Below are 22,128 nucleotides of genomic sequence, written 5' to 3' on the forward strand. Positions count from 1 at the left end.
GATCCTCATGAAAAGCATGATTATTAAAAAGAAATAAGCTCAATGCATATCTTCTTGCTAACATCATCTACCCGGTATTTTCTTGCGCGAAAGCTGCTGTATGACAAATAGAAAAGACGCATGAATTAAAAAAAGGTATTTGTTATCGTGTTGGCACAGAAAAAAGGTCGATAAATTGTTGGAACAGGATGGAAAAATTGAATACGGACTTCCTGCATCCAACTAAGCCCAACTCTTCTAGCATCTGCCTTTCGTTTCAATGTCCATGTCGGGCATCGTTGTCTCTCTTATCGACCTCCCTGTTGATAGGTGAGGAGAGGTCTCGCAAATGGTTGTAGTCATTGTTGATTTCAACGTCGTCAGATCCGAATCTCGCATAGAACCATACTTTGGGCGCTACGCCGTCCGCCAATCTAGAATTTAAAAAGAATTAAATAATGTAAGTTAGAGAATAATAGTCTTCAGTATCTCAACGGAGATTACTGACATTTAGTGATTTTACAGGATCACCGAATAACATGAGTGCAGAAGTACAGATCTTGACAGCAGCTTCCTATTCCATTATAGGAAGATATTACTCTGCAGAAGTTCCTGCCCCTTTCATCTCAGAGTGCTTCATTCTTCGACTTGTGATTCGAATTCTGTTAGTACTCTGATTCGACGCATTTTCAAAAACGAATAGGGAGTAAGGTCTCCGAAGAGATCATTTCGAAAGTCATTCCGTTCAAGTCTAAAGGAGTGGAGATTAAAATAAGGACAAGTTTGCGTGGGGTTGAACTTTGCAATTTTGAAGAAAGACAATGATGCAGAGGGGACAGCTTTAAAGTGCATTTTCATATTTTTAAGTTGGTTAGTTGAAGTGGTGATGACTACAGCCCGTGTAGTTAAAGGCAGTAGTCGAGGTCGAAGTCATCGTCGTGATGACCAATCTTGAAAACACTATTTATCTCAGAGAAAATGTCGGAAAACTAAAGGCTCCTGTCTCTATTATTGCAAAAATGCAACTGAGAATAAATGACTAAAAAAGGATAATCCCGTTGATTCGCCTACGCGAGCGGAGGTGGGTTAAAAAGCTCATACGATAAGTCGCGCTCTTATTGGCTTATGCTAGTTGCCTACGATATCTGCTCACGCACGCCATCAGGGCTCAATGGTGTCCCCCGCAGCGCTACGGAACCAACCACCGCGTAAAGAAATGAGCCATCAATTCAATTACAGGCGCGAATAATCTGTATTGATTAATTATATTATAGAATAGTAGCTCGGAATATTGTTCTAGAATTAAGTCTTTTTATTTCTAAAATTGAAGAAGTGGAATGCCATTTGCATACCTTTTCAAGATAAGATTTCTGATGTTGGAGTTCTTTTTCGCGGATGTTTTGGATCAGGGTGAGTCTGTGATAGGCAGGCAGAGCCTCCATGTAACTGTCACTGTGGTTGACCCGTCGTATCGAGTCCGTGAACTAGAAAAGCATTGAGTGAAAGGAGATGAGAGCTTATGCTTACGCTTAGAGTTAGACTGTGATTGAGAATTTGGGAGGTCATCGCAGCGGGAAGATTTCTGTCAGAGAGGAAGATCGGCCCTCCAGCAGCGCCGACCTCCAGGGATTTGAAATTTTCTTGCTCGTTGATTGACAACTTGTGAAAGGGTTTGAATTTGGATGGAAGACGGGTTTTCCGCGAGACGAACTGGCTCGTCAGAACTGTGTCGACTTTCACGAGAGTTGTTGTGACTGGACGAATTATGATTTCAACGAAAGGGAAGTCGGAGTCTTGCGTGCCTGGCATGTAAGAACCTCCACTCTCGTCCCAAGTGATCATGATTTCACGATTACCTAAATGGATTTAATAAGAATGAAATTGCAGAAGATATGATATCTTACCGATCGTGGCCAGCTTTTGATGGTCCTTATTCGTCGGCAGTAATGTAGCGACTGTATATTGTATTTTTGAAATATCATCGCAGTGAAGATAAGTAAACTTGCCGTGTCGTGTAAAATCAAGTCCAGAAACAGCATGATTGTGTTCGGGGCCTTTTCGTTGGAGACGAACCTTGTCTCCAAGCCCTTCCAAGAATCGCGTGTATCGGACGCTGCCGCTCGAATTGTCAAAAATATCGGACCAGTTTTTCTGTCCAGGGGCTACGTAAACCAGGGCTACTTGAATCTTCGAAAAGGGCATGTGATCATCGAGTTGCTCAAGAAGATCGGGATGTGTAGCGCGCACCGGTAAAGAATCCTCTGGATTGCGACCGCGAGGGTACGCGTTGTCGTACAGCCAGAGATAGGCGCACTCGGGCGTCAGCACTTCATTGGCGAAGCCTTCGATCGACGCGTAGTTCCTGATCATGCCAGCTGGCTTTCGAATAACTTCCATGTACGAGACGCCGCAAGACTTTACCGGAATGGAAATTGAATGAACATTGTATCCACGTATCCAGTGAAAAGTTGGGGCACCGACGAAAAACTAAAAAAAACCCATTACCTCCTACAATTATTAAAAAATACTCACATCAGCATAAACTGGATTTTCTTCTGCAAAAACTTTGTTGCCGAGCATGTTGTGCTTGAAAACATCACGGAGTGTCACCACAAGATCTTTGTTGAAATTAAGAATCTTCTCGAGCTTCGCCAGATCTTCTTTCAGCTTTCGTTCAAGTTTCTCTTTTTCCTCTTTTCCTTTTGCGCCGAAAGAACTTCTTCTATTTTGTGATTGTTTTTCTCTAAAAATAGAGATTATGGCTGCTGGTGTATTTTATTATTTAACGAACCTGACTTTGTTTTCGATTCTGTCGATGGCGGACTTGTACAAAAGACCTGTCTTGCCATGCGAGATGAGCAGATTCAAGTAACGAGGTCGCTTTTCGATCGCAAGGCGAAAAAGAGCTTCATAACACCTGTATAAGCAAGAGTGATGTTCATGTGCTGATCTGAGGGCGTGTCTTTTTGGTCGATGTCTCCATTGAGGAAGAAGCCGAAAATTTCGAACATGTGAACATAATTGTTCGATTTACTTAACCCAGTTTTATACAAAGAAAACGCAACCAAAACGTTTAAGATAAATGAGGGACGAAGAGTTTCAAAACTGTTTCTTGTGGCCAAATTGCTCAAATCTTCACCCGTGAAGATATGGCAAAGATCAGCCCGGCGAATGAGCGCAATCAAGAACTCGAGAAACCAGGGAATATTTTCACATGGCCAGTTGCGAGCCATTTTGTGCCGGAAGTAGTCGAATATGACATCGATTAACCAACTGACTTCTGCACCAGGCTGCGATACGCGAACCTTCCAATCTTTAGTGAGGTTCTTTTTCAATGAATTTGAGTTATGAAGGTTTCGTTGTTTGGTGATTACTGCAAGATCTAGCGGTTATCGTAACCAAAAAGCTTGAGCTCCCCCGGGACGCCAAAACGCAACCGGATTCAATGTTCGGAATACGGGCTATTTCGTTGATCGACTTTCGATCCGCGAATGAAATGATTCCGAAACTCTAGTTTTTAAACTAGAATTTAAATTCGGTAACATCAGAGCAATTTCTATTTTATGGTTTTGGAACCTTTCATTTGGTGGGTAATTCGACAGCTGCGATCTTGAGAGAAGTTAGACACATCGTGTTGAAATTGATTACGTTTCTCTGCTCCTGTTTGATCGACTCTGAGGCAAGCATGGGACGGCAGGCCAGTGCCGATCGCCGGATAAACGTAGCCAGTACGTTTTCAGTCTCGCCCGCCTCTGGAAGAAAGCGCTCGTAACTTAAGAATCAGTCATTCAGGATAAATTGAACGAGCGCCTTTTACCTAAAGAGCAGGCCAAAAGCTGACACGGACAAGTAATTGAGATCCTCAAGGGTGTGCGTGTCCTTCGTGTCATTTTCTGACAAATAGAGTCGATACGATTTCCAGCAGTCGACGTGCGTTTTCTCGATCGAACGCTCGGAGGAAGAGAGCGAGTAGAATGTAAGGAAGACTTTTTGAATCGTCTTCTTCTCGAGCGAACAAAACAGACTGTGATTCTCCAGCGCCTGCTTCAGGAAGAAAACGGCATTATAAATCAAATCAATGGAGACAAAAGAAGCGCTGGATGGCTCTGTCAGCAAGGAGATCTCGCTGTGTAGTAGTTCTAGGAGCTTTGAGATGATTCTCTCCAGTTCAGGCTAGAGACAGGAGGGTAGAACTGTGAGTCATAGAAGGAATCATACCTGGCGGAGAGCACTTCTTGGAAAGATTAACTGGTTAAATGATAACTGGTCGTTGATAAGGCGCAGACTGAGCAATGATTTGTAGCAATCAATTTTTTGATGATAAATAACGTTCTGAAGAGATCCATTTTCTTGTGTCTTTTGGGTTAAGTGAATCAGGTACTCGAGGACGACGGGGAAGGCACACTGGAGATGGTTGCCAAGCTTGCGTTCGCTGAGCGTGAGCAAGTGCGTGAACATAAGTGAGTTGAAATAGCGGTGCTGTTCGGGGGTGAAGCAGTGTTGAACTGGGATGGAGCAGATGGGCATTCGGGTCGAGATAAATGTGTGGATAATCGAATAACAATGTTGAACATCGGATAGAATGAGGAAATTCGTATTAGAAACTGAAATATAAATTCTTAAAACAAATAACGGTATTTTTCATCGTTACCAAGTCGAAGAAGAAGTGAGAACAATTTTTGAAAGTCTTGAAAGTTGAGATCGAGAGGAGGCGAATTTGAATTTTGAAGTCTCTTCTGAAAGAAATTGAAGATGTCGGTTGAAAGCTGGGCACTGATGGTCTCCGAATGCATAGTCGAAAGAAATCGCTCGATCCTGTCGGTGGCAACTGAGAGATTTTCCTTCACAAGGGCTTTTTTCAGTCCACAAGAAAAATAAAAAGAATAGATTATTGAGCGAGCCCGTTCCTCGAGAGGCAGATAAGAAAGAATGTTGGGTTCGGTGTTGACTTTGGACTCGCCATCTTTGTACATCTTTTCCAGCAGCGTGAGAAGAGCAAGCGATTTGTCGCTCTTTGGAAGATCGACCGAAGGACTCAGGACAGAGTCGCAAATGTCTTAAATGAAGATGATGATTGCTCTGTCAATGTGATGGTTGAAGAAAGGTACCTTTGAGTTTCTCGTCCGAATAGAGTTTGAAGAAATTGATACTGTCTTGAAAGATTGTGAACTTTTGTGGAAATGAATGCTCGCATGTGAGAATTGTTTTGACGAAGTTGTGGAGCAGGGCCAACGAGTACGGACTGAGGAATTCTTTTTGCTTTAGGAGGGATTGCTGGAAAAGGCACGAAATCGTGCTCCCCAGAGCAGCCGCGGTGGTGCAGCTTCGCGGCTCAGGAGCAGCAATCTCCAGCGCTCGCAGCAGAGTCACAAAGTTATCGCAGCTTTCCCACAAATAGTCGCCGACGATCGGAACCGAAAGCAAAATTGCCTCTTACAAAAAAGTATTTAGCGAGCTTTGAGAATATGGGACTTACCAGGGGCGAATTCTTTGCCGGCCTGTCTCGCAAGAAATTTACAGAAGTGAATGAAGTCGGAAGACGATTTGATTTTCTCTTGGAGATTTTGAAGAAGTTTTTTTTCCGAGTTTGTGCCTGATGTTTGACGGAAGAGGCGGCACAGCGTAAGAAGAAGTTGTTCCTTTTCTTTTTTGAAGAGGGAAAAGTGTTCGGTGAAATTTTCCTGCTGCCCTGACATAATTTCGTTGATTTTAGGGTTAGACGCGTTAAAACGATAAAAACCGGGAAGCCTGGTTTTCGCTAGTTACCTATCAAATAGAGGAAATCCATGAATACTTCTATGACCGTTTCCTCTTCATTCGGACTAAGGAGACAAACAGACGAATCGAGAATCTTCTGATAAAGACAGCCATCCCATCTGATGAGTCGTTTCGCCACGCTGAGCCAGAGGACTTTCCCCTCGCCGTTCAACTCTGCCGTCGAAAATTCCGAGCAAATGAATTCTGAACAAAACATTCCTTTCAAAAATCATATCATAAACTGTTACTGTACCGAAGATGCTTGTAAAGGTCTCGGACGTCTCGCAAATATGACAACCATTGATGAGAATGTAGATGACTTTCAAGGTCCAGTACTTGCGCGTGAAAGAATCAGTCGATTTTTGAACGTATTCGAAGAGCTCTTCTGGTTCGTACTAAAACAGAAGTTCAAATAAAAGAAAAGGAAATGATGAACAACCTTGGCTGCATCTGTGACAAGGCGGACGATTTGCTCTTCTGTTTCTTTCGATTCAGGTGAGGAGGAAGAATTGACGATTTGCTGGTGAATGTCGGGGATTCGCGTTGCTTGACTTCGATTCTTTTCAGCGATTCACAAAAATAAGGGAGATAATTTTAAATGGAAAAGAAGTTGAGAAAATTAACTTTTGAAAAATAATACAAAAATTCCGAAAGTCGGAGTGCTTAACGAAAGCAATTGCATCAAAATAAAACGATTTGATTCTGTGAGAGTGGATTTGGCTGCACTAGATTGTGCTTATCAAATTGGCTGGATTAGAGATAGCCCTTTAGCGACGTCGAGACGGTTCTCAAGGGGAGGATCACCCGGTTCATTTTCAATTCAGTTTCAATCGCTGCCTGACTGTCGAGCGGGTTGTAGAGCTGACTTTGGAGGTTGCTCGACATCAATCCCCTCTAAAGAGATAAAACGTTAGCCTTTTTCGTTCTTTTCTTCCTTTTCCTGCTCATGTTGGCCGAAGAGACTGGCCTTGCCAAACTTTTAGTAAGTAGGCATCCGCCAAAATAGACTTTTTATCAACTTAGTTCTCCATTTTTAAACTAATTTTGCAAGGACACCAGAATCAGATGTGAATAGGGAGGCGGACTATGTTCACTATCGGTGATTTTTAGAAAGAAAAAATAATTGCAGAGGATTGTTAATAATTTCTACTTTTCGCCGATTTTTTCTGTTCTAATTTCCCGAGGTGGAAATTTCTGCACGACTACGGTAATTTGACACGACTAAAATCGACTCGTTTTCCGATTTTCCAATTATTTTTTTTGGTACAGTTTACGAGAGACTATCGGTAAGGAAGAGAGGTCTGTGGGTTGAATCTCTTTCGCGAGCTGGAATTGAGAATCTGGCCGGAGAGAGAGAGAGAGTCGCTCGGGAGCAGCAAGATTGGTAGAGACGCGCCCAATCGCCGCTCTTCTCTCAGTCTGTCAGTCTTTCTTTCTCGCTTTTCCCTTTCCGAGGACATTTCCCTGTCAATCCACAATAATTGTGGTTTTTCAATCTATACATTCGTTGATTATTTCTATTCGCATTTTTTCAACTCACATTAGATTTGCCTTGTCAATCAAATTCGATGATTCTTTTGTGTTAAATATCAATTACTGAAACTACACCGTATCTCATGCCCAAGAATTATTCACAGGAAGTTTACGGAGAGAAAAACTCATTGAATCCAACAGTTATTGTGGGATTTATCCAAATTTTATACACAATTGATTCGGTGAGAGCTTAGCTGTATGTTTAATACTTTGTTAATTCTCCTGTTCGTTACTGTGAGAACACAGTAGAGGAGAAAACCGTACTGTTAGATCTTGTGATTGATGAGACGAATCGTAAGACGCTTAAAAATATTATTGTTTTCAGAGGAACAATATTTTTCATCGAATTTGCGTCCGTAGCAGCTTTGCGTCTTCTCGTAGAGCAACAGTTACTAGCATACAGACAGTATTCCGCAGCATGGTAAGACACGCAGCTAGAGACGGACGCTTTCTAGAACGGAGGCTATTTTCGACTAGAAGTTGCGTCACTTCCCGAAAGTTCGGGAGCCTAAATTATCGAGAGTATCCCAATGACGTTAAATTCTCAGACAAACTTTCCCGTCGGAGGAATTCTGCCCAAGGATGAGACTGGAGTCGCGCAACTACTCGCCGAGAAACCCTACCTCGACGGGCGAGGACAAATCGTCGCTGTCTTAGATCAGGCAATGGCTTACAAAAAAAAGAAAACCATTTTACTAAAAATAATCGTTCAAAACCATGATAAAAGGGCGTAGATCCCGGCGCAGCTGGCCTCATCGTCACTTCTGAAGGAAAACCAAAGGTCATTGACGTGATCGACACTACTGGCTCTGGAGATGTGGATACGACCTCTGTGGCGAAAGTCGAAATCGCCGAAGATGGCTCGAAGTTCCTCACTGGCCTTACTGGCAGAAAACTGGTCCTTCCCGCCGAATGGAAGAACCCGAGCGAGAAGTGGAACGTAGGAGTTATCGACTTGACAAAGATCTTCCCAAGCTACCTAAAGAACCGAATGAACAAGACCTGTAAAGACGAGGAATGGTCGCCAGCTTACAACAGCGCGCTCTCGAACGCACAGGACAACGTCAACCAAACTACGAGTTTGGACGTTACTGTCCTCAAGAATCAGATGAAAAAAGAAAGCGCCAAGGAAACGTTGGAGGCGCTGAAAAAGCTCAACTCAGGATGGAAGAACCTGAGCTTCATCGCCGACGTCGTCGTCTGGAACAATGGAGAGGAGCTTGTCGCCGTTCTTGACTCATCGTTTCGCGGCGACTTGAGCTCTTGCAAAGTGATGCGTGATTACGCCACTGCGCAAGAATGGCACAAGCTCAGCGAGGAGACTCAGGTGGGTTTCAAAATTAGAGGGACAAATGCCTCAATTGAGCCAATCACAAGCTCGTATTTTTTAAAGGATGCACCCTCTTGAGGATGAAAAAACGCGATAACTCCGATAATATTGAATATATCGGAAATTCCAATGTTCGAGGCAAAGAGCATCAGATTCTGAACAGATTGATAATTTATTGTCTGGGGGTTCTATGGCTCTGGTCGGAGCTAGAGCAAAAGTAGTTTTGTCCCTCTAATTTTGAAACCCACCTCAGCTCAACTACAATTTCAAGATTTTCGACGACAAAATGGTCCAGGTCGTTTGCCCCAGCGGCTCTCACGGCACCCACGTCGCCGGAATCGTCGCCGCATATCACCCAGATGAAGAGGACAAGAATGGCATTGCTCCCGGTGCGCAGATCATTTCCGTCAAGATTGGCGACTCCCGATTGAATACCCTTGAAACGCAGGCAGGTTTCATTCGAGGCCTCCGAGCGGCTGTTCGTGGCGGTGCTTCCATCGCTAATTTCTCCTATGGCGAGCCGGCTAAATATCCAATGAAGGGCGCTTCAGCGCGTGAAATCACAGAGTGCTATCTCAAGCATAAAATGCTCTTCATCACATCGGCTGGAAACTCTGGCCCCGCTCTTACAACAGTCGGAGCTCCAGCTTCTATTTCCGATCATCTTCTTTCCGTCGGTGCTTTTGCCGCGCCCTCCTCCCACTTGCCATGCTATTCGTTGAAGGAACAAGGTCACGAAATCAACTACACGTGGTCCTCTCGCGGCCCCACCCAGGACGGAGGTGTTGGCGTCAACGTTTCAGCTCCCGGTGTTGCCATTACCGCCGTTCCCACCGCCACGTTAATGAATAATCAATTGATGAACGGGACTTCAATGGCGGCTCCCTCTGCTGCCGGCGCCGCTGCTTGTATTCTCAGCTCGTTGAACGGCGAAGAATGGACCCCCGCTGGACTGAAGCGAGCTATGGAAAATGGCGCACGAACGATTCCAGGCGCTGAGAAAGAAACCCAAGGACGTGGTCTCATTCAGGTCCCCAAGTCTGCCGAAATCATTAAAAACGTTGATTCCGCGCATTATCAGCTGAAAGTTTCCGGTGGAAAGCGTGGCGTTTATCTTCGAGAACCATGGGAAACCGAAGAGATTCAGACGATTGCCATGTCCGTCAAGCCGAGTTTTGTTCACCAAAAACCCAAGTCTGAAATTGTCGCCTTCGAAAAGCATTGTCTCATCAAGAACCCGGCGAAATCTTGGATCCGGGCTCCTGAATTCATTCATCTGAATTCCGGAGAGAAGCACTTCTCAATCGAAGTGGACCCGACGCGTCTTCCAGCCGGAGATTACCGCTCGGCGCACCTCACCGTCGTCGAATCCGGCAACGAACAAGAGGTGCTTTTTGTCATTCCTGTGACAGTTGTCAAGCCACTCGAGCTCGATCCAGGCGCAACCAAACAAAAGGAGCTCAACTTTTCACCTGGACAAATTGAGCGTCAATTCTTCAAAGTCCCAGTCGGTGCTAGCTACGCGAAGGTTTACCCTTTGGTTGTTATAAAACATCAACTTTGGTTGTTAAGGTCACTGTAGCTGCTACTGGATCTGAGACTGGCCGTTTCATGGTCCACGTCGCCCAGCTTGAAAACGAGAAGCACTTTGATGTAAAAACCGAAGAAAAGTTCTACTCACTCAACTCCACTGGTAATATCTAGCGTTCAAAACAATATTATAAAATATTCTTCAGAAGCACCAAAAGTGTTTGCTGTTCCAGTGAGTGAGTGTGGCACAGTGGAGCTTACTCTCGCCAAGTTCTGGTCGTCGCAAGGACAGTGCACTGCGCGCTGGTCGATCGAGTTCGGCGGCCTCTCCGTGACTAGTCCGACGGATCTAGCTCAATGCGCCAATGAGTTCATCATCAAGTCCCCTCTTCCCGAAAAGATCTTGCCAAAGGCAACTTTCGACCAGCTCGTCATTCCCATGGCGCCGCAGAATGTTTCCATCTGTCCGATCGAGTCACTTCCATACGATAAACCACTGAACGAGGCCGAGCGAACTTTCCTCGCAAAAATCGACTACTCCTTCTCTCTCGGCTCCAAAAGTGATATCACGATGAACTGCCCAACCCTCGAAGGGCTCCTCTACGAGTCCGAATTCTCGGAAACTCTCATTCATGTCTTCGATTCGCACAATAAGCACGTTTTTACGACAGAAGTTCTTAAGCCATCAAGCTGGAAGGTTAACCTTCCAAAGGCTGACTACAAGGTGCAAATGCACATCGCTGGTAATTAAAATAAACAAAAAAACTCAATTTTTAATTTTATAAATTTCTCGCAACTAGTTACTAACGATAGTAATTACCTTTTTGATGATTATACGTTCTTTCATTTTTCGTTTCTCGACTTTTTGTTTCTCTCTTATCTAGGCACGAATTACACGCTGCTGGAATCTCTGAGCAAAAATCTACAACTTGATGTTCTCCAAAAACTCTCCAAGCCAGTTGCCGTCGATGCGTTCTGGAAGCATATGGACGCACTGGCGGGTGCACCCAAGGAAAGAATTGAAAAATATTTTTCCGTAAAAAAGTCGTGTCTCACAGACGGTGACGTCGCCTTTAGACTTTGACATAAATAATCACTGTGATGGCATTTGGAACTGATTCTAGTTGTCTTGCAGACTCCGTTCTTTTTTTCAATTTTGCCAAGGCAAAGGACAAAACTCTAAAGCCTAACACACCCGTATCGCTGTACCTGGGCCCTGGAATGACGGAGCTGGATCAGTCCGACCTTGCCAAGGCCGAAGGCGGTCGATACTTGAAGGGATCACTCACCATCCTCAAGGATGACGTAACCAAGAAGGTCGAGAAACACAGGTACCCTGCTGACAACAGCGGTTTTACGCCCTGTTTATTTGAGCATCATCTCAATGGCGTTGTTGTTTTTGCGCGAGTTGTATCATGTAAAGCGCTGAGCTCAGCATGTCGCAAGATACTCAAAAGTGATTACTAAACGGATTTCGTTCAGCATTCGAATGAGCCTTCGCCCGCGCGCCAAGTCCAAGACTGACGCCCCGCCAAAATCTGAAAAGGACAATTCGATCGAAACAATCGAGCGCAACGCGAATGTCAGCTGGGTCAAGGCTGGCCATGGCGGTTCCGACTACTTTAAAGTTGCCGTCGAGAAGTACCCCGATCATGTCCCTCTCCATCACGTAATTGCTCATTTTCAGACATACTCATCTTCAACGATTTTTTAGGCTAGGTTGCAGTTTTTGACCAAAGAGTCCAAGGTCGGAGCCCCTGTCACCACTGACGAGGTTGCCAAGCTCTGCGAAGTCATCGAGCAACTTGTTGATTTGAAAACAGCCATTTACAATAGCTCCATGAAGGTAATCCAAATTTCATTAAAGGATTCTGAGATGTTCTTTTCAGGGCAAGCTCACCGCTGATGAACAGAAACTGGTAGATGCGGCTAAAGAAGAAAAGGCGGCTCTTCAGCTTGCCACTGTAACGAAGATCAGAGCGAAGCTTAGCCAACACGAGAAGGGTGGCGATGACTCGGCCGTGTTAGAGCTACTCAAAAACCTGTTGAGAATGAATGACTTCATCGCAGAGGGCAAAGACAAAGAAGTCCTAAAGATGAATGTAGAAGTTGGAATGCGACTGGGATTCCCTGGCCTTTCACTCAAGGTACGTAGATAAATCGTGGTTTACGTCTTAGATCATTAAACTCTTCCGTTGTAACAATTTACGAGCTCCAGGATGTTCGCATCTCTTTCAATATACATTTTTAGGCTGTCTCGAAGCTAACAGCCGACAGCGACTCAAAAGACCTTGCAAAAACGTTAGCATCACTGTATTCGGACTTGGGATGGGATTTTGCTGCAACGAACCAAGAGCAGAAGATCGTCGCCGACTTCCCTCATGCCCAGCTCTTTCTCTAAATAGACCCAAAATCGTTATTTCTTTCTCGTGCTAGGTCCAAGCCTGTCTTTTGTTTTCATAGGCTAGGACTTACTAAGACTCTATATTCCAAAAACCTAGTCACAGCTAAGTACCGCTGTGCCCTTTTATGCAACTTTAAACATGTTTAAAAAGTAACCTCAAACAAGCGAAACAACCTATAAAGAATAATATCATTTGTCTCTTAGTTCTATTTTTAATTTCGAATGCAATGCTTCATATTTTTAAGTTTCTATCTTCTCGAAGTTCACTTTCAAGAAGTCCACAATTCCGGAGTTCATATTGTTCCGTTTCCACTTTTTGATATTGAATAAATTTCAAGCTATAAACGTGTGTGAGTGTTAGAGTAGTAGGTTTACCAGCTGTACTAGACTGTCCCCAATGAGACAGTCAGAGCACTGCCGATTATTGTTGATGATCTGGAGTTGAAAATTGCAGACGTGAGTTAAGAATGAGCGAAGTTGTGAAGCTGATCTTATGCGGCGACTCGGCTGTTGGCAAATCCAAATTGGGTAAATAGAAGCTAGATGTCTAGATTTCAGCGGCTCGTAGCTTCACTTTTCATGCTCTCATCAGATCATAATTCACATCCATTTCATCACACTTAACTAATTTTGCTTTTAAAACACTCTTGTATTCGAAATGCCACGATTTCAAAAGCCGCAAAATAAGAAGAAAATGAGTGTTTACCATTCAGAAAAAAAATGAGTGAAATAACATCAATCATTCGTCTTTCAAAACAATCGAAACTAAATTGTCAATCCTAGTCGAGAGATTTCTCATGGACGATTACAGCAAGCACACGTCCTCGACGTACGCCATCACTAAGTTCACACAAGACGTAGACGTCGATGGTCAAAAAGTGAAGGTGGATCTGTGGGACACCGCAGGACAGGTACTTTCATTCTATCCAAAGAAGAACAAAGTCAAAATGACCCGTATTTAGGAACGTTTTAAAACGCTCCATTCGGGCTTTTATCACGGTGCGCACGTGGCAATTCTAGTGTTTGACTCGACGCGCAAAATAACGTATCGAAACCTGCAGGACACGTGGTATCCTGAATTAAGAAAATATCGCGAGAATATTCCAGTTCTAGTTATCGCAAATAAAATTGATGAAAATCAAAAAGCAACGACGATCAAATTTAATTTCCCAGCCAAGCACGGGCTCTACATGAATTACACATCTGGTAAAATAAGAAACAGCTCTGTAGAGAAAAGTATATCACCTTTAGCGGCTGACGGACGAAACGTAGTGAAAGTTTTCCACGACGCACTGCGCGCCGGAGTCAAATACAAGAAAGACACTTCTTTGCACAGCTTCAGCGAAATGATCACACAAGAGCTCGACCAGTGGGACGATTCCGACGAAGATGCAAGTTAATTACCCTTACTCAGCCTCGCTAGATTCCCTTCTCTCATTCTTCGTAGCCTTTTCGCTGTTCCGCGAGCCGTTAATTTGTTTCCTTACTATTTCAACTCCCCGTTCGATTTTCTGTTTTGATCTCCTCACTGTTGCGCCTTTATATTTTTCTAGCAATGATTTTTATTTTTGTTATGTTTGTTAAAATCCTCGTCTTAATATCGTTGATTCTAGTTGCTCGAAATCGGTAATGTAAGAGATGTCCGGACGAAGTGAAAGTCGATCCGAAACTCCTAGTGAGAAGGCGCCAGAAAAACCACAAGAAACGGAGAAAATGACTCTTCCAGAGGTTGTTGTCTCTTTTCTTTTAGTTTCTAAAGACATCTTTCAGGAGAGTAGTGCTCCACCTACTTCTGGAACTCAAGCTGCACCAGAAGCAGCGAAAAAGGAAACTCCGATAGAACCCTCGCTGGCTCCAAAGATTCCAGCTCTGCAACCGGGCTGGCCTGAAGGTCCCGTGTCTACGCCTAGCAACCCTAATTGGTCGTCACAACCGACAACGCAGCAGAACCCAGCGACGTCACAGTCAGTAGGTCCCAATTGGGACGTCCACGTTGATCAGTCAAAAGCGTGGGATAGCGATGACAAAGGCAAGGCGCCGCCAGCCGCGCCGGGACAGAACCCATGGCCGACTACGTCCGCTTCGCCGGGAACTGACGTCTGGAACCCGTCCCGTCCGAATAGTAAAGGGATTTAAACACGAAGGTTTTTCATTTGAACTTTAGATTCAGCACAATGGGGGCCACCTCCGCAAGCAACGCAGCAGCATCCGCAACAATCTCTTCCAACCTCATGGCCACAGCATCCATCGAGTCAGCCGACGAACTCGACGCCAACGCAATCATTGCCCTCCAGTATGCCCTCAACGATCGGTAATACCAGCCAAATACCGCCGAATCCAGCAAATCCTAACTGGGGTCCGCCATCGCAGCACCCATCTCAGGTACATTTATTATACTCAATTTGAATTTACAGTCGAATTTTAGCAGAAAAGCCAGCAGCCGGCGCAGAATCCGTCCGGAAGCTCTGCTCAAAACTGGGGACCAGGCCCTTCGACACCCAGTCAAACAGGCGAGAACAGATCCGGCCCATGGGGCCCTGGATCTAGCGGGGATGCTCCAGCGACATCAGTGCCTCAGAGCGCTGCTCCTCCAAGCTGGAACACTCCTGGAAGCACACCCAGTACATCGCAGCCACAAACGCCTAATTGGGGTGCTCAGGGAGAACCCAGAGGTTCTTCATCCAGTTGGGGAACGACAGGTAATTTTAACTTTTCTTTTATCATTAACAATAACTTCAAAGGAATCGACGGAATCGGTCTCAGTTCTTTTGGAGACTCCCGTCAACTCAAATTACCAGGTTTAAATCTAGACGAATTCTTAGTTGACCAAACTGTTTAGACATTTCGCATCTCTCCGAAGAGCAGCAAAAGCTTATCAACAACAACGAGGGCTGGGGTAAACGGCCAATTTCTCAGAGCACTAAATGGGAAATCTCAGAATCAAGCCAGCATGATTCTAGACCGAGATTACCATCGCAGGCGACTGGAACTGAACTGTGGGATCCGAAAGTAAATAAGATTTTTTAAATATTATATCATGAATTTATCTCAAGGGCCCTGTGCATATGAACCAACGTGAACAACCGAGCGGTCGAAATCCAATGTGGCCACACGCACCTTCTGGTCCAGGCGAGCCAAGAGAAAGTTCCTGGCCCAGTAGCCACAATCATCCTGGCAGCGGCATGAGAGTATGACTGAAAACAAACTTCCCAAAGACTAATCATGCGTTTCAGTACCCTAGCGACCACTGGCCTCGCGATCCGGTCGCCCATCAGCCCGTTCAACGGCCTCCATGGCCGTCGCAAAATCCATATGACTCGGTCAGTTGCTAAAATCATTCACAAAAGTTTAAACGATTTTAGGACTGGCCACAGAACAGATCACAGCATAACAATGATCCAAGCCCCTGGGATCCCCCACCAAGGTGCGTCTTTACACGACTTTCAGCTTCTTTAACCCGTTAAGGCCGTCTTATCCCAATCCTGGAGGTCGCGGCGGATACGGTGGTGGCCGCGACTGGCAGCATCATGACAAGAGACCGAACGAAAACATCAGTGGCTGGCCAGGCGATGTAGGCTTTATGTTGAAATGGGGTCCGGCATATTTTTTTCACGTTCTAACTTTAATACTTCTTTCACTTTTGTTAATTTTAAGCTTCTAAGATTATATTTGACGATACGTTTCGTACGTTGATGATCTTCAGGCTATTAAATCACAGGTATAGACAGTCAGGCTTTTGAAATAGCTTTAAAGTAGTCCCATCAAGTTGCTTTTACATCTAGCTTTTCTTGATTACGCTCTTCGATTACTAATTAAAGAAATGCCGTGCCCAAATGGGAAAACTGATTTTTAACGTTATTTAGTCGAGGAGGCCGAACCCCGGAATGCCGAACTATATAAATGTAAGATTTACTGTTTTTTGATCATATACCATGATAACTTTAGATCTCTAATGCGTTGAAATACAACCTGTTACCTGGGAATATTCGCTCACAGATGCAAATGTGCAGCAAAGATACGCTCGAACAGCTCGACAGACTTTGCCAGATGCTCCTCTCAGAATGGGGCAAGCGAGAGTCACTTGCTAGCAACATGAATGTAAGTCCAAAGCTGTTTCTTTCTCGCTCCTACTGTCTTTTCAGCAAACTAATTTCACCTCGTATCAACAACGACAGCAAATTGAGCAAATGATTAACCATCATTCAAGCAATGAACAGGTTTTTGACTATCTGGAAAGAAACGAACTAACTATTTTTGAAGAAACACAGAAGCGATATTATGTCACTATTGAATCCCGGTTTTGGCGGTGGTCACCGTGGTGGCCATCCTGGAAGCAGGCCGTTCCCTCATATGCCAGACCCGTAAGAAATCTCTTCAAGAGTTCGTTTTCACACTATTTTCAGCGCTTCTAGCTTCCCACAGGAACCTATTTGGGGATTACCGAAAGAGACACCAAAGCCTCATGATCTTGACCCTGATATGCCGGTAAGAAAATTATTGAAGACTCTAAAAGAGCTGGATGAATTTCTTATCAACATCATTTAGCCAATTGGTGGTCTCAATTTGAACACTCCAAAACAGAGCGACGTAGTGATACCACCCGCGTTCGTTCCTGGACAGAGATGGGAAGGTGCCAAACCTCAGATGGAGCTCGAAAGAAATAAACCAATCGGAGAGTATCAGCAGAGCATTCCCGCCATCTTCAAGAATACTCCCAGCAGGGTAAACGATCAACAGTGCTCGCAGCGTCATAGTAAACAATTTTAGGAAAGCAAATGGTCCGATTCTGCGACTTCGGACAGTCCAAGCTGGGGCAACTCGAACATGCGCGAGATTTGGAGAGGTGGACCGCGGGGTGGAAGCGGCGGCCACTGGGCTAATCATCCTGACAGTAATCAGACTTGGGGACCGCATGGTAACTTCAAGCGCAAATGATTCAACGCTTTGAATGAAGCTTTTCAGAGTAAAAGACTCCTCCCCGCCTTGGTCTGACCCTAATACGCTACAAGTTCCTCTTGTCACCACAAATCCATCCAACTTTAAACAAACTACAAAAAACAACACCAAACTTGAACTGCGATGCACGAACCCCTCGTCTCGGTGCACACCCTTATGTTTAATTAGCAAATACTCTGCCTAAACGTCTTAATCTCCTTCACTGCTAGAACCAGTCGTGAACCGCGAATTTGCTCAGCCAAAAAAGAGCTCACCTCGGCGAACTTTTTTCACTTTTGAAAATTCTTTCTTCAAATCTAATCTTCTTGGTATCGTAAAGCGTGGTTTCTTCTCGGTTTCGTGACGGTCCCGAGTCTCGATGAAGGAGGAGCTCATCCAGTCCCTCCCGATTCCAGCCAAAGACCTTTGCTTGTTCCACCGCCGCTTACCTCATAAATTTTTCGCATTTTATTTTAACCAACCGTTTCAGACCAGATAATCCCTAAGCACGGCCGTTCTACTGCACCCTGTACTACTTTTTCTACCTGGATTTTCTCAATTTTCCGGGGCTGCTTTTATTGTGCCTACCTAACCTATCCGAAACACCAACAACCCAAACACACATCTTTCGGGCATCACTAGAACAACCCCACCAAGTTAGGCAAAATCAATTCTACACTCTAAAACACCCATTCTCGCTAATTGACAAAAACCCACTGACCCAACTCAAACCTTCCCACGAATTCTAACTCGATGCCCAGGACACAACTTAAAATCACCAAAAACCGTTCATTATAAATTCTCAAAAATTAAAAAAAACAAATTCTAATTCGTCGTCCAAGTGCAGTTTTCAACTGCGCGCTTTCAAGAAAAATCTCAATGAAATATAAAATAAAATGCTTTTTTTTTCCATATTATTTTTTCTTGCTGGGGACGCGTCAAGTGAGCTCAACGTTCCGACGAGCTCAAGGGCTTTCTTGGGCTATAATTGGCTGCCCCCGATCGCTCTCCGTCCTCGGTGTATATGCCCGGTTATCCCCGGTCGATTTATGATCCATTTATATAAACATGAAGTTTTGAAGCTGCTTTTACTGTAACGGGAGAATAATAAGCTGCCTCGCCTCAAATATTAAACTCCAGTTATACGCCCCGCATCCAGCAAAGTTTTCAACTTATTTCGTCTTTTTTTATTCAACCACATATATTTCTAACAATTCGGGCTGTAAGTTCCAAAGTTCGGAGAGTCGCTAAACCTTGACCGCGAAGATGCTAATAAAAAAAAACTTAAAGCAATCTTCCAGACATTGTAGTTCCATCTTTCAGATGGAGTGTCTCGTAGTGCGCCAAAAAATCCCTTGCCAATGTACTTCTGTCATTCCGAAGAGTGCTTCAGAAAGCTGTCTGCACTGGGACAACTCATCTCGTTAGTCTCGTGTTTTCGCTGCTCTCCTTACTTACAGTAGTTTGTCGTTTTTACAATTTTCAGTTTTTTACTCCCTGCGGATTGATCTGTTATCGAGCGTTCAAGCATGGTGAATTCTTCTTTTTTAAATTTCTTTAACGTTATTTTTTGCTTCGTAATCGTGCTAGGCCTACGTCCGTTCTCGTCTTTCCAACATTTTTCTTTTCCTCTTTTTCGCGCCAGTTGTTTTTCCGAAACTGTTTTTTAAAAAATTTCTCCTATTGAGACTTTAATTTCCCTACCTTGAATTTTCCAGTGCGGGTTTTGCCATTGATGACATAAGGTGGCTTCTCTGGCTCAGCCCGGCGCGCCCGCTACTGAATGTAACTTCAACCTTTTTTTCTATTTTTTAAATGTGCATTTTCGTCTTGCGACTATCTATAAAATCAAAATGAAATATTCTGCATTACTCGAAATGTTTGACTTGTCCTCGCTGCGAAAACAAATGAAAACATCAAAAATCGTTGAGCCTAACCCTGCCCTATCCAAAACGAAAAAGATTGAGCTTCAAACTCTCTGTGCCTAGTTCACCGACTTAACTGTAGCCCGGCCTCTCGGTCCCGCCCGAAACAACTGCAAACAGGGGCCACACTTTCCAAAGCCAATGCCTACAATTAATCAAGTTCTGCACTAACTTACTCACTCCTGAAGCAGGGCCCGTTCACTCTGGAGTTTCAAGCTATTTTTTCTTTGATTTCCGTTTGTTTCATTCGTCTGTTTCGCCCTCTCGTGGAGAAATATATATTTCTTATGCCATCATGTTAAACTGAAACTATATTCATACCCATTATCGCTTCCTTACGCTCCCCGCTTTCAGAACACTCGAGATGGAGCCCAAAGATCTCAACCTCAAAGTCATGAGGATATCAAAACCGGTTCTTCACGAGCGCGTCCCGATTTTCTCAGAAGAAGACAACGATTTAGAAGAGTCTGATGCCTCTGGACTTAGTTCTGCTTATTTGATGCCGAACTCTGTTGGCGACTTTTATTTAGGAGAGCCCGCTCATTTCTTGCTATCCATTCAAAACATGTCTAATCCACCGATTCAGTTCTCCGATGTGAAGGTCACCGTCCAGGTATTTTTCTTTTCATAAAAATAGAACTCAGTCAAATTTTAAAGACAGAATCAAGAAACGCCCCACGAACAATAAATGGCGACGTTGCAATAGGCGTACTAGCACCAAATGAGATTCGAACGACACAAGTAAAAATCGACTGCCGTTATCCCGAAGAAATGAACATGCTTTGCGCAGTGGAGTACTCACGGGATGGACAGCCGGGCAACTATCGCCGCAAGTATTTGCTCCCAGTTCGAAAGCCTTTTGACATTTCTTGGCAATGGACAGCTCTGGCGAAAGGGTCAGCAATGCTCAATGTAATCATCACCAACAAAGTTGTCGGACGTACTGTTCTGTTCCAAACTTGCGCGCTTAACAACAGTGCAGGGGAGAAAAGGTGCAACATCACAGCGCTAAACAGTGGCGAGAAGAAGCCTATCGAAGTGGACACGGTATTTTCAAGAGGATTCATGGTTGAGTCTGTTGATGGCAATGATTTCACCACAGAACTTCTTTCGCTCGATTTGAAATGGTTGCCTTCAAATGGCCAAGTTGGACATATTCAGTATTCGCAGATAAAACCAAAGGTATCGTGACAAATCAACTCGAGTTCTCTTCCATGATTTCAAAGGAAATGACTTCACAATCTCGCCAATTAGTTCAGACATATCCTAATCTTCTTATTCAAGGTAGAGAAGAGGCCAAAGCTGGAACTTTCGATTCACAACCTGGACGATCAGCCTTTTCCACCCAAGTGCAACGAAGCCTTTTCATTTTCTGTGTTTATCTGCAATCAGACTGAACGCGTTATGGAAGTCGAAGTGCTTTTAGACAGGTTAACAAATATTATTCCATCTCATTTTGACTTTGATTTTTCAGTGATGAGAGCGAGTCGATCAAGTGGAACTGCGTTTCAAAGTTTGATCTTGGCAAGCTTGCTCCTTCTGCTCAAAAAACAGTTTCTCTGAGCGCGATTCCTCTTCTCAAAGGCTTCCACTCACTCCCGTCTATCATCGTCAACGATCACTTGCTGAATCAGACTTACGCCTTCCGCGATTTCTACCGCGTCCCTGTCTCCTAGTCAATTTAGAATTCGGAAATCAATTAAACCCGTCGATATCTTCATCTCTTTCTGTTTCATGCTCATTCTCATTCGTGCGCCGATTTCTCGCTGTAAATAATAAATAATTAACTTATTCGAAAGTCGCATCTTTCAGTTACACAATGTACGTAGTTGTCATGGTTGGCCTTCCGGGCTCAGGGAAATCAACTTTTGCTAAGCAGCTCTCTCAGGCATCAAACTTCAAGCTCTTTGAGCTCGATCAAGTTTTCGAAAATGATCCCTACAGTAAGGGCGATTGACAATTGACAATTTAAGCTTCACGGTTCAGATGAGAAGATCAATCGCCAATACGTGTTTGATCAGATAGAATCGCAATTCGAGCAATTTTCAAAAAATAACAAAGAATTCGGATGCATTGTTGACGATCTCGGTCACCTACGCTCGATCCGGCGTTTTTGGTAGGTCTATGACCTCTTAAATTTCGTTGATAACTCTTCTGAGGTTCAATCTGGTCTGTGAGCATCAGGATCGTCGAATAATGCAGGGTCAATACAATATTTATGAGCATGATAGTGATTAAGATTGTCTTGATCCTTTTATCAGTCTTTATTGAAATAGCCACCCCCGCGCATGTATGTAAAGAAAGAAATGGCTTGAGAACACATCCGGTCCCAGCGCAATCAATGGAAAAAATTATCCAAACTTATGAATCGCCCGGAAACGAATACTTCGAGAAAAACTTAGTGCGCCTCCGCTCCATTGATTCCCTGTCGATCGAGATTGTGCTCCGTGCAATTCGTAGTTCTGTGTTCATCGAGCTTAGGAAGCAAGAAAAATGCCAGACAGAACAGAGTCAGCAGCACTTAGTTTGGGTTAAAGCATCCTTCTTTGTGATCAAAACTATTAGCCATGTAAAGCCCTTTTGAAAGTAGAAATCGCCATTCGGAAAGAAATATCGGAACGAATTAAAAAGTGTTCGTCCCCCTCTTCAAAAAGAAAACTTGCCAGGAGTCTCAATTCGCTCAAAACTAGACTTTTGAATGATCCCTCAAACCTTTCTCTTTCCGATTTCAGTCG

At 44.1% G+C, this 22,128-nt stretch overlaps 6 protein-coding genes across 8 annotated transcripts; 5 read left to right on the plus strand and 1 right to left on the minus strand.

Annotated features, from left to right (window-relative positions):
• Nucleotides 1-290: 290 nt before the first annotated feature.
• LOC145708448 (uncharacterized) lies at nt 291-3,033 on the minus strand. The gene is made up of 6 exons (XM_081786119.1): nt 2,771-3,033; nt 2,512-2,722; nt 1,884-2,466; nt 1,507-1,835; nt 1,332-1,463; nt 291-929 (listed from the first exon to the last, which is right to left on the minus strand). The coding sequence occupies exons 2-6, from the start codon at nt 2,557-2,559 to the stop codon at nt 885-887; spliced, it is 1,137 nt and encodes a 378-aa protein (XP_081642245.1). The 5' UTR covers nt 2,560-2,722; nt 2,771-3,033; the 3' UTR covers nt 291-884.
• Nucleotides 3,034-7,567: 4,534 nt separating this feature from the next.
• On the plus strand, nt 7,568-12,892 carry LOC145708202 (tripeptidyl-peptidase 2-like). The gene is made up of 12 exons (XM_081785854.1): nt 7,568-7,690; nt 7,818-7,931; nt 7,997-8,591; nt 8,848-10,127; nt 10,172-10,292; nt 10,336-10,872; nt 11,014-11,136; nt 11,289-11,460; nt 11,612-11,798; nt 11,844-11,975; nt 12,019-12,276; nt 12,381-12,892. Exons 1-12 carry the CDS (start codon nt 7,688-7,690, stop codon nt 12,528-12,530), a joined length of 3,672 nt encoding a protein of 1,223 aa, XP_081641980.1. The 5' UTR covers nt 7,568-7,687; the 3' UTR covers nt 12,531-12,892.
• A 95-nt stretch (nt 12,893-12,987) lies between these two features.
• On the plus strand, nt 12,988-14,090 carry LOC145708207 (rab-like protein 2A). The gene is made up of 4 exons (XM_081785862.1): nt 12,988-13,061; nt 13,317-13,444; nt 13,496-13,739; nt 13,785-14,090. The coding sequence occupies exons 1-4, from the start codon at nt 13,001-13,003 to the stop codon at nt 13,931-13,933; spliced, it is 582 nt and encodes a 193-aa protein (XP_081641988.1). The 5' UTR covers nt 12,988-13,000; the 3' UTR covers nt 13,934-14,090.
• Nucleotides 14,091-14,141: 51 nt separating this feature from the next.
• LOC145708203 (uncharacterized) lies at nt 14,142-19,720 on the plus strand. 3 transcript variants are annotated; one of them, XM_081785855.1, is made up of 18 exons: nt 14,142-14,261; nt 14,304-14,655; nt 14,698-14,915; nt 14,959-15,232; nt 15,275-15,331; nt 15,373-15,542; nt 15,587-15,721; nt 15,767-15,853; nt 15,896-15,957; nt 15,999-16,104; nt 16,397-16,435; nt 16,479-16,631; nt 16,676-16,750; nt 16,794-16,894; nt 16,937-17,018; nt 17,079-17,255; nt 17,301-17,448; nt 17,496-19,720. In XM_081785855.1, the coding sequence occupies exons 1-18, from the start codon at nt 14,172-14,174 to the stop codon at nt 17,498-17,500; spliced, it is 2,331 nt and encodes a 776-aa protein (XP_081641981.1). In that variant the 5' UTR covers nt 14,142-14,171; the 3' UTR covers nt 17,501-19,720. The 3 variants fall into 3 exon arrangements, with proteins under 3 accessions (XP_081641981.1, XP_081641982.1, XP_081641983.1); XM_081785856.1 differs by having other exon boundaries at nt 14,962-15,232; XM_081785857.1 differs by lacking the exon at nt 15,275-15,331.
• On the plus strand, nt 19,720-21,181 carry LOC145708205 (trafficking protein particle complex subunit 13-like). Its single transcript, XM_081785861.1, has 4 exons — nt 19,720-20,006; nt 20,051-20,575; nt 20,678-20,823; nt 20,868-21,181. The coding sequence occupies exons 1-4, from the start codon at nt 19,758-19,760 to the stop codon at nt 21,067-21,069; spliced, it is 1,122 nt and encodes a 373-aa protein (XP_081641987.1). The 5' UTR covers nt 19,720-19,757; the 3' UTR covers nt 21,070-21,181.
• Nucleotides 21,182-21,203: 22 nt separating this feature from the next.
• On the plus strand, nt 21,204-21,631 carry LOC145708732 (uncharacterized). Its single transcript, XM_081786430.1, has 3 exons — nt 21,204-21,336; nt 21,380-21,509; nt 21,553-21,631. The coding sequence occupies exons 1-3, from the start codon at nt 21,213-21,215 to the stop codon at nt 21,629-21,631; spliced, it is 333 nt and encodes a 110-aa protein (XP_081642556.1). The 5' UTR covers nt 21,204-21,212.
• The last annotated feature ends 497 nt before the right edge of the window (nt 21,632-22,128 follow it).

The sequence above is a fragment of the Oikopleura dioica genome, chromosome XSR, assembly GCF_907165135.1.
Source record: "Oikopleura dioica chromosome XSR, OKI2018_I68_1.0, whole genome shotgun sequence".
Classification (NCBI taxonomy): Eukaryota; Metazoa; Chordata; class Appendicularia; order Copelata; family Oikopleuridae; genus Oikopleura; species Oikopleura dioica.

Bases quoted from the DNA above. Each gene is read 5' to 3' on its own strand.
- LOC145708448 (XM_081786119.1), bottom strand. From the start codon at position 2,559: ATGCTCGGCAACAAAGTTTTTGCAGAAGAAAATCCAGTTTATGCTGAT. The intron at 2,467-2,511 runs GTGAGTATTTTT...GGTTTTTTTTAG, and splicing joins AAAATCCAGTTTATGCTGAT to TTTTTCGTCGGTGCCCCAAC. The intron at 1,836-1,883 runs GTAAGATATCAT...AAATCCATTTAG, and splicing joins TCAAAAGCTGGCCACGATCG to GTAATCGTGAAATCATGATC.
- LOC145708203 (XM_081785855.1), top strand. From the start codon at position 14,172: ATGTCCGGACGAAGTGAAAGTCGATCCGAAACTCCTAGTGAGAAGGCG. The intron at 16,632-16,675 runs GTAAGTCCAAAG...CTGTCTTTTCAG, and splicing joins CACTTGCTAGCAACATGAAT to CAAACTAATTTCACCTCGTA. The intron at 16,895-16,936 runs GTAAGAAATCTC...CACTATTTTCAG, and splicing joins TTCCCTCATATGCCAGACCC to CGCTTCTAGCTTCCCACAGG.
- LOC145708207 (XM_081785862.1), top strand. From the start codon at position 13,001: ATGAGCGAAGTTGTGAAGCTGATCTTATGCGGCGACTCGGCTGTTGGC. The intron at 13,445-13,495 runs GTACTTTCATTC...ACCCGTATTTAG, and splicing joins TGTGGGACACCGCAGGACAG to GAACGTTTTAAAACGCTCCA. The intron at 13,740-13,784 runs GTAAAATAAGAA...TATCACCTTTAG, and splicing joins CTACATGAATTACACATCTG to CGGCTGACGGACGAAACGTA.
- LOC145708732 (XM_081786430.1), top strand. From the start codon at position 21,213: ATGTACGTAGTTGTCATGGTTGGCCTTCCGGGCTCAGGGAAATCAACT. The intron at 21,337-21,379 runs GTAAGGGCGATT...TTCACGGTTCAG, and splicing joins TTTCGAAAATGATCCCTACA to ATGAGAAGATCAATCGCCAA. The intron at 21,510-21,552 runs GTAGGTCTATGA...AACTCTTCTGAG, and splicing joins CGCTCGATCCGGCGTTTTTG to GTTCAATCTGGTCTGTGAGC.
- LOC145708205 (XM_081785861.1), top strand. From the start codon at position 19,758: ATGGAGCCCAAAGATCTCAACCTCAAAGTCATGAGGATATCAAAACCG. The intron at 20,007-20,050 runs GTATTTTTCTTT...CAAATTTTAAAG, and splicing joins ATGTGAAGGTCACCGTCCAG to ACAGAATCAAGAAACGCCCC. The intron at 20,824-20,867 runs GTTAACAAATAT...TTGATTTTTCAG, and splicing joins GTCGAAGTGCTTTTAGACAG to TGATGAGAGCGAGTCGATCA.
- LOC145708202 (XM_081785854.1), top strand. The intron at 10,293-10,335 runs GTAATATCTAGC...AATATTCTTCAG, and splicing joins CTACTCACTCAACTCCACTG to AAGCACCAAAAGTGTTTGCT. The intron at 12,277-12,380 runs GTACGTAGATAA...ATACATTTTTAG, and splicing joins TCCCTGGCCTTTCACTCAAG to GCTGTCTCGAAGCTAACAGC.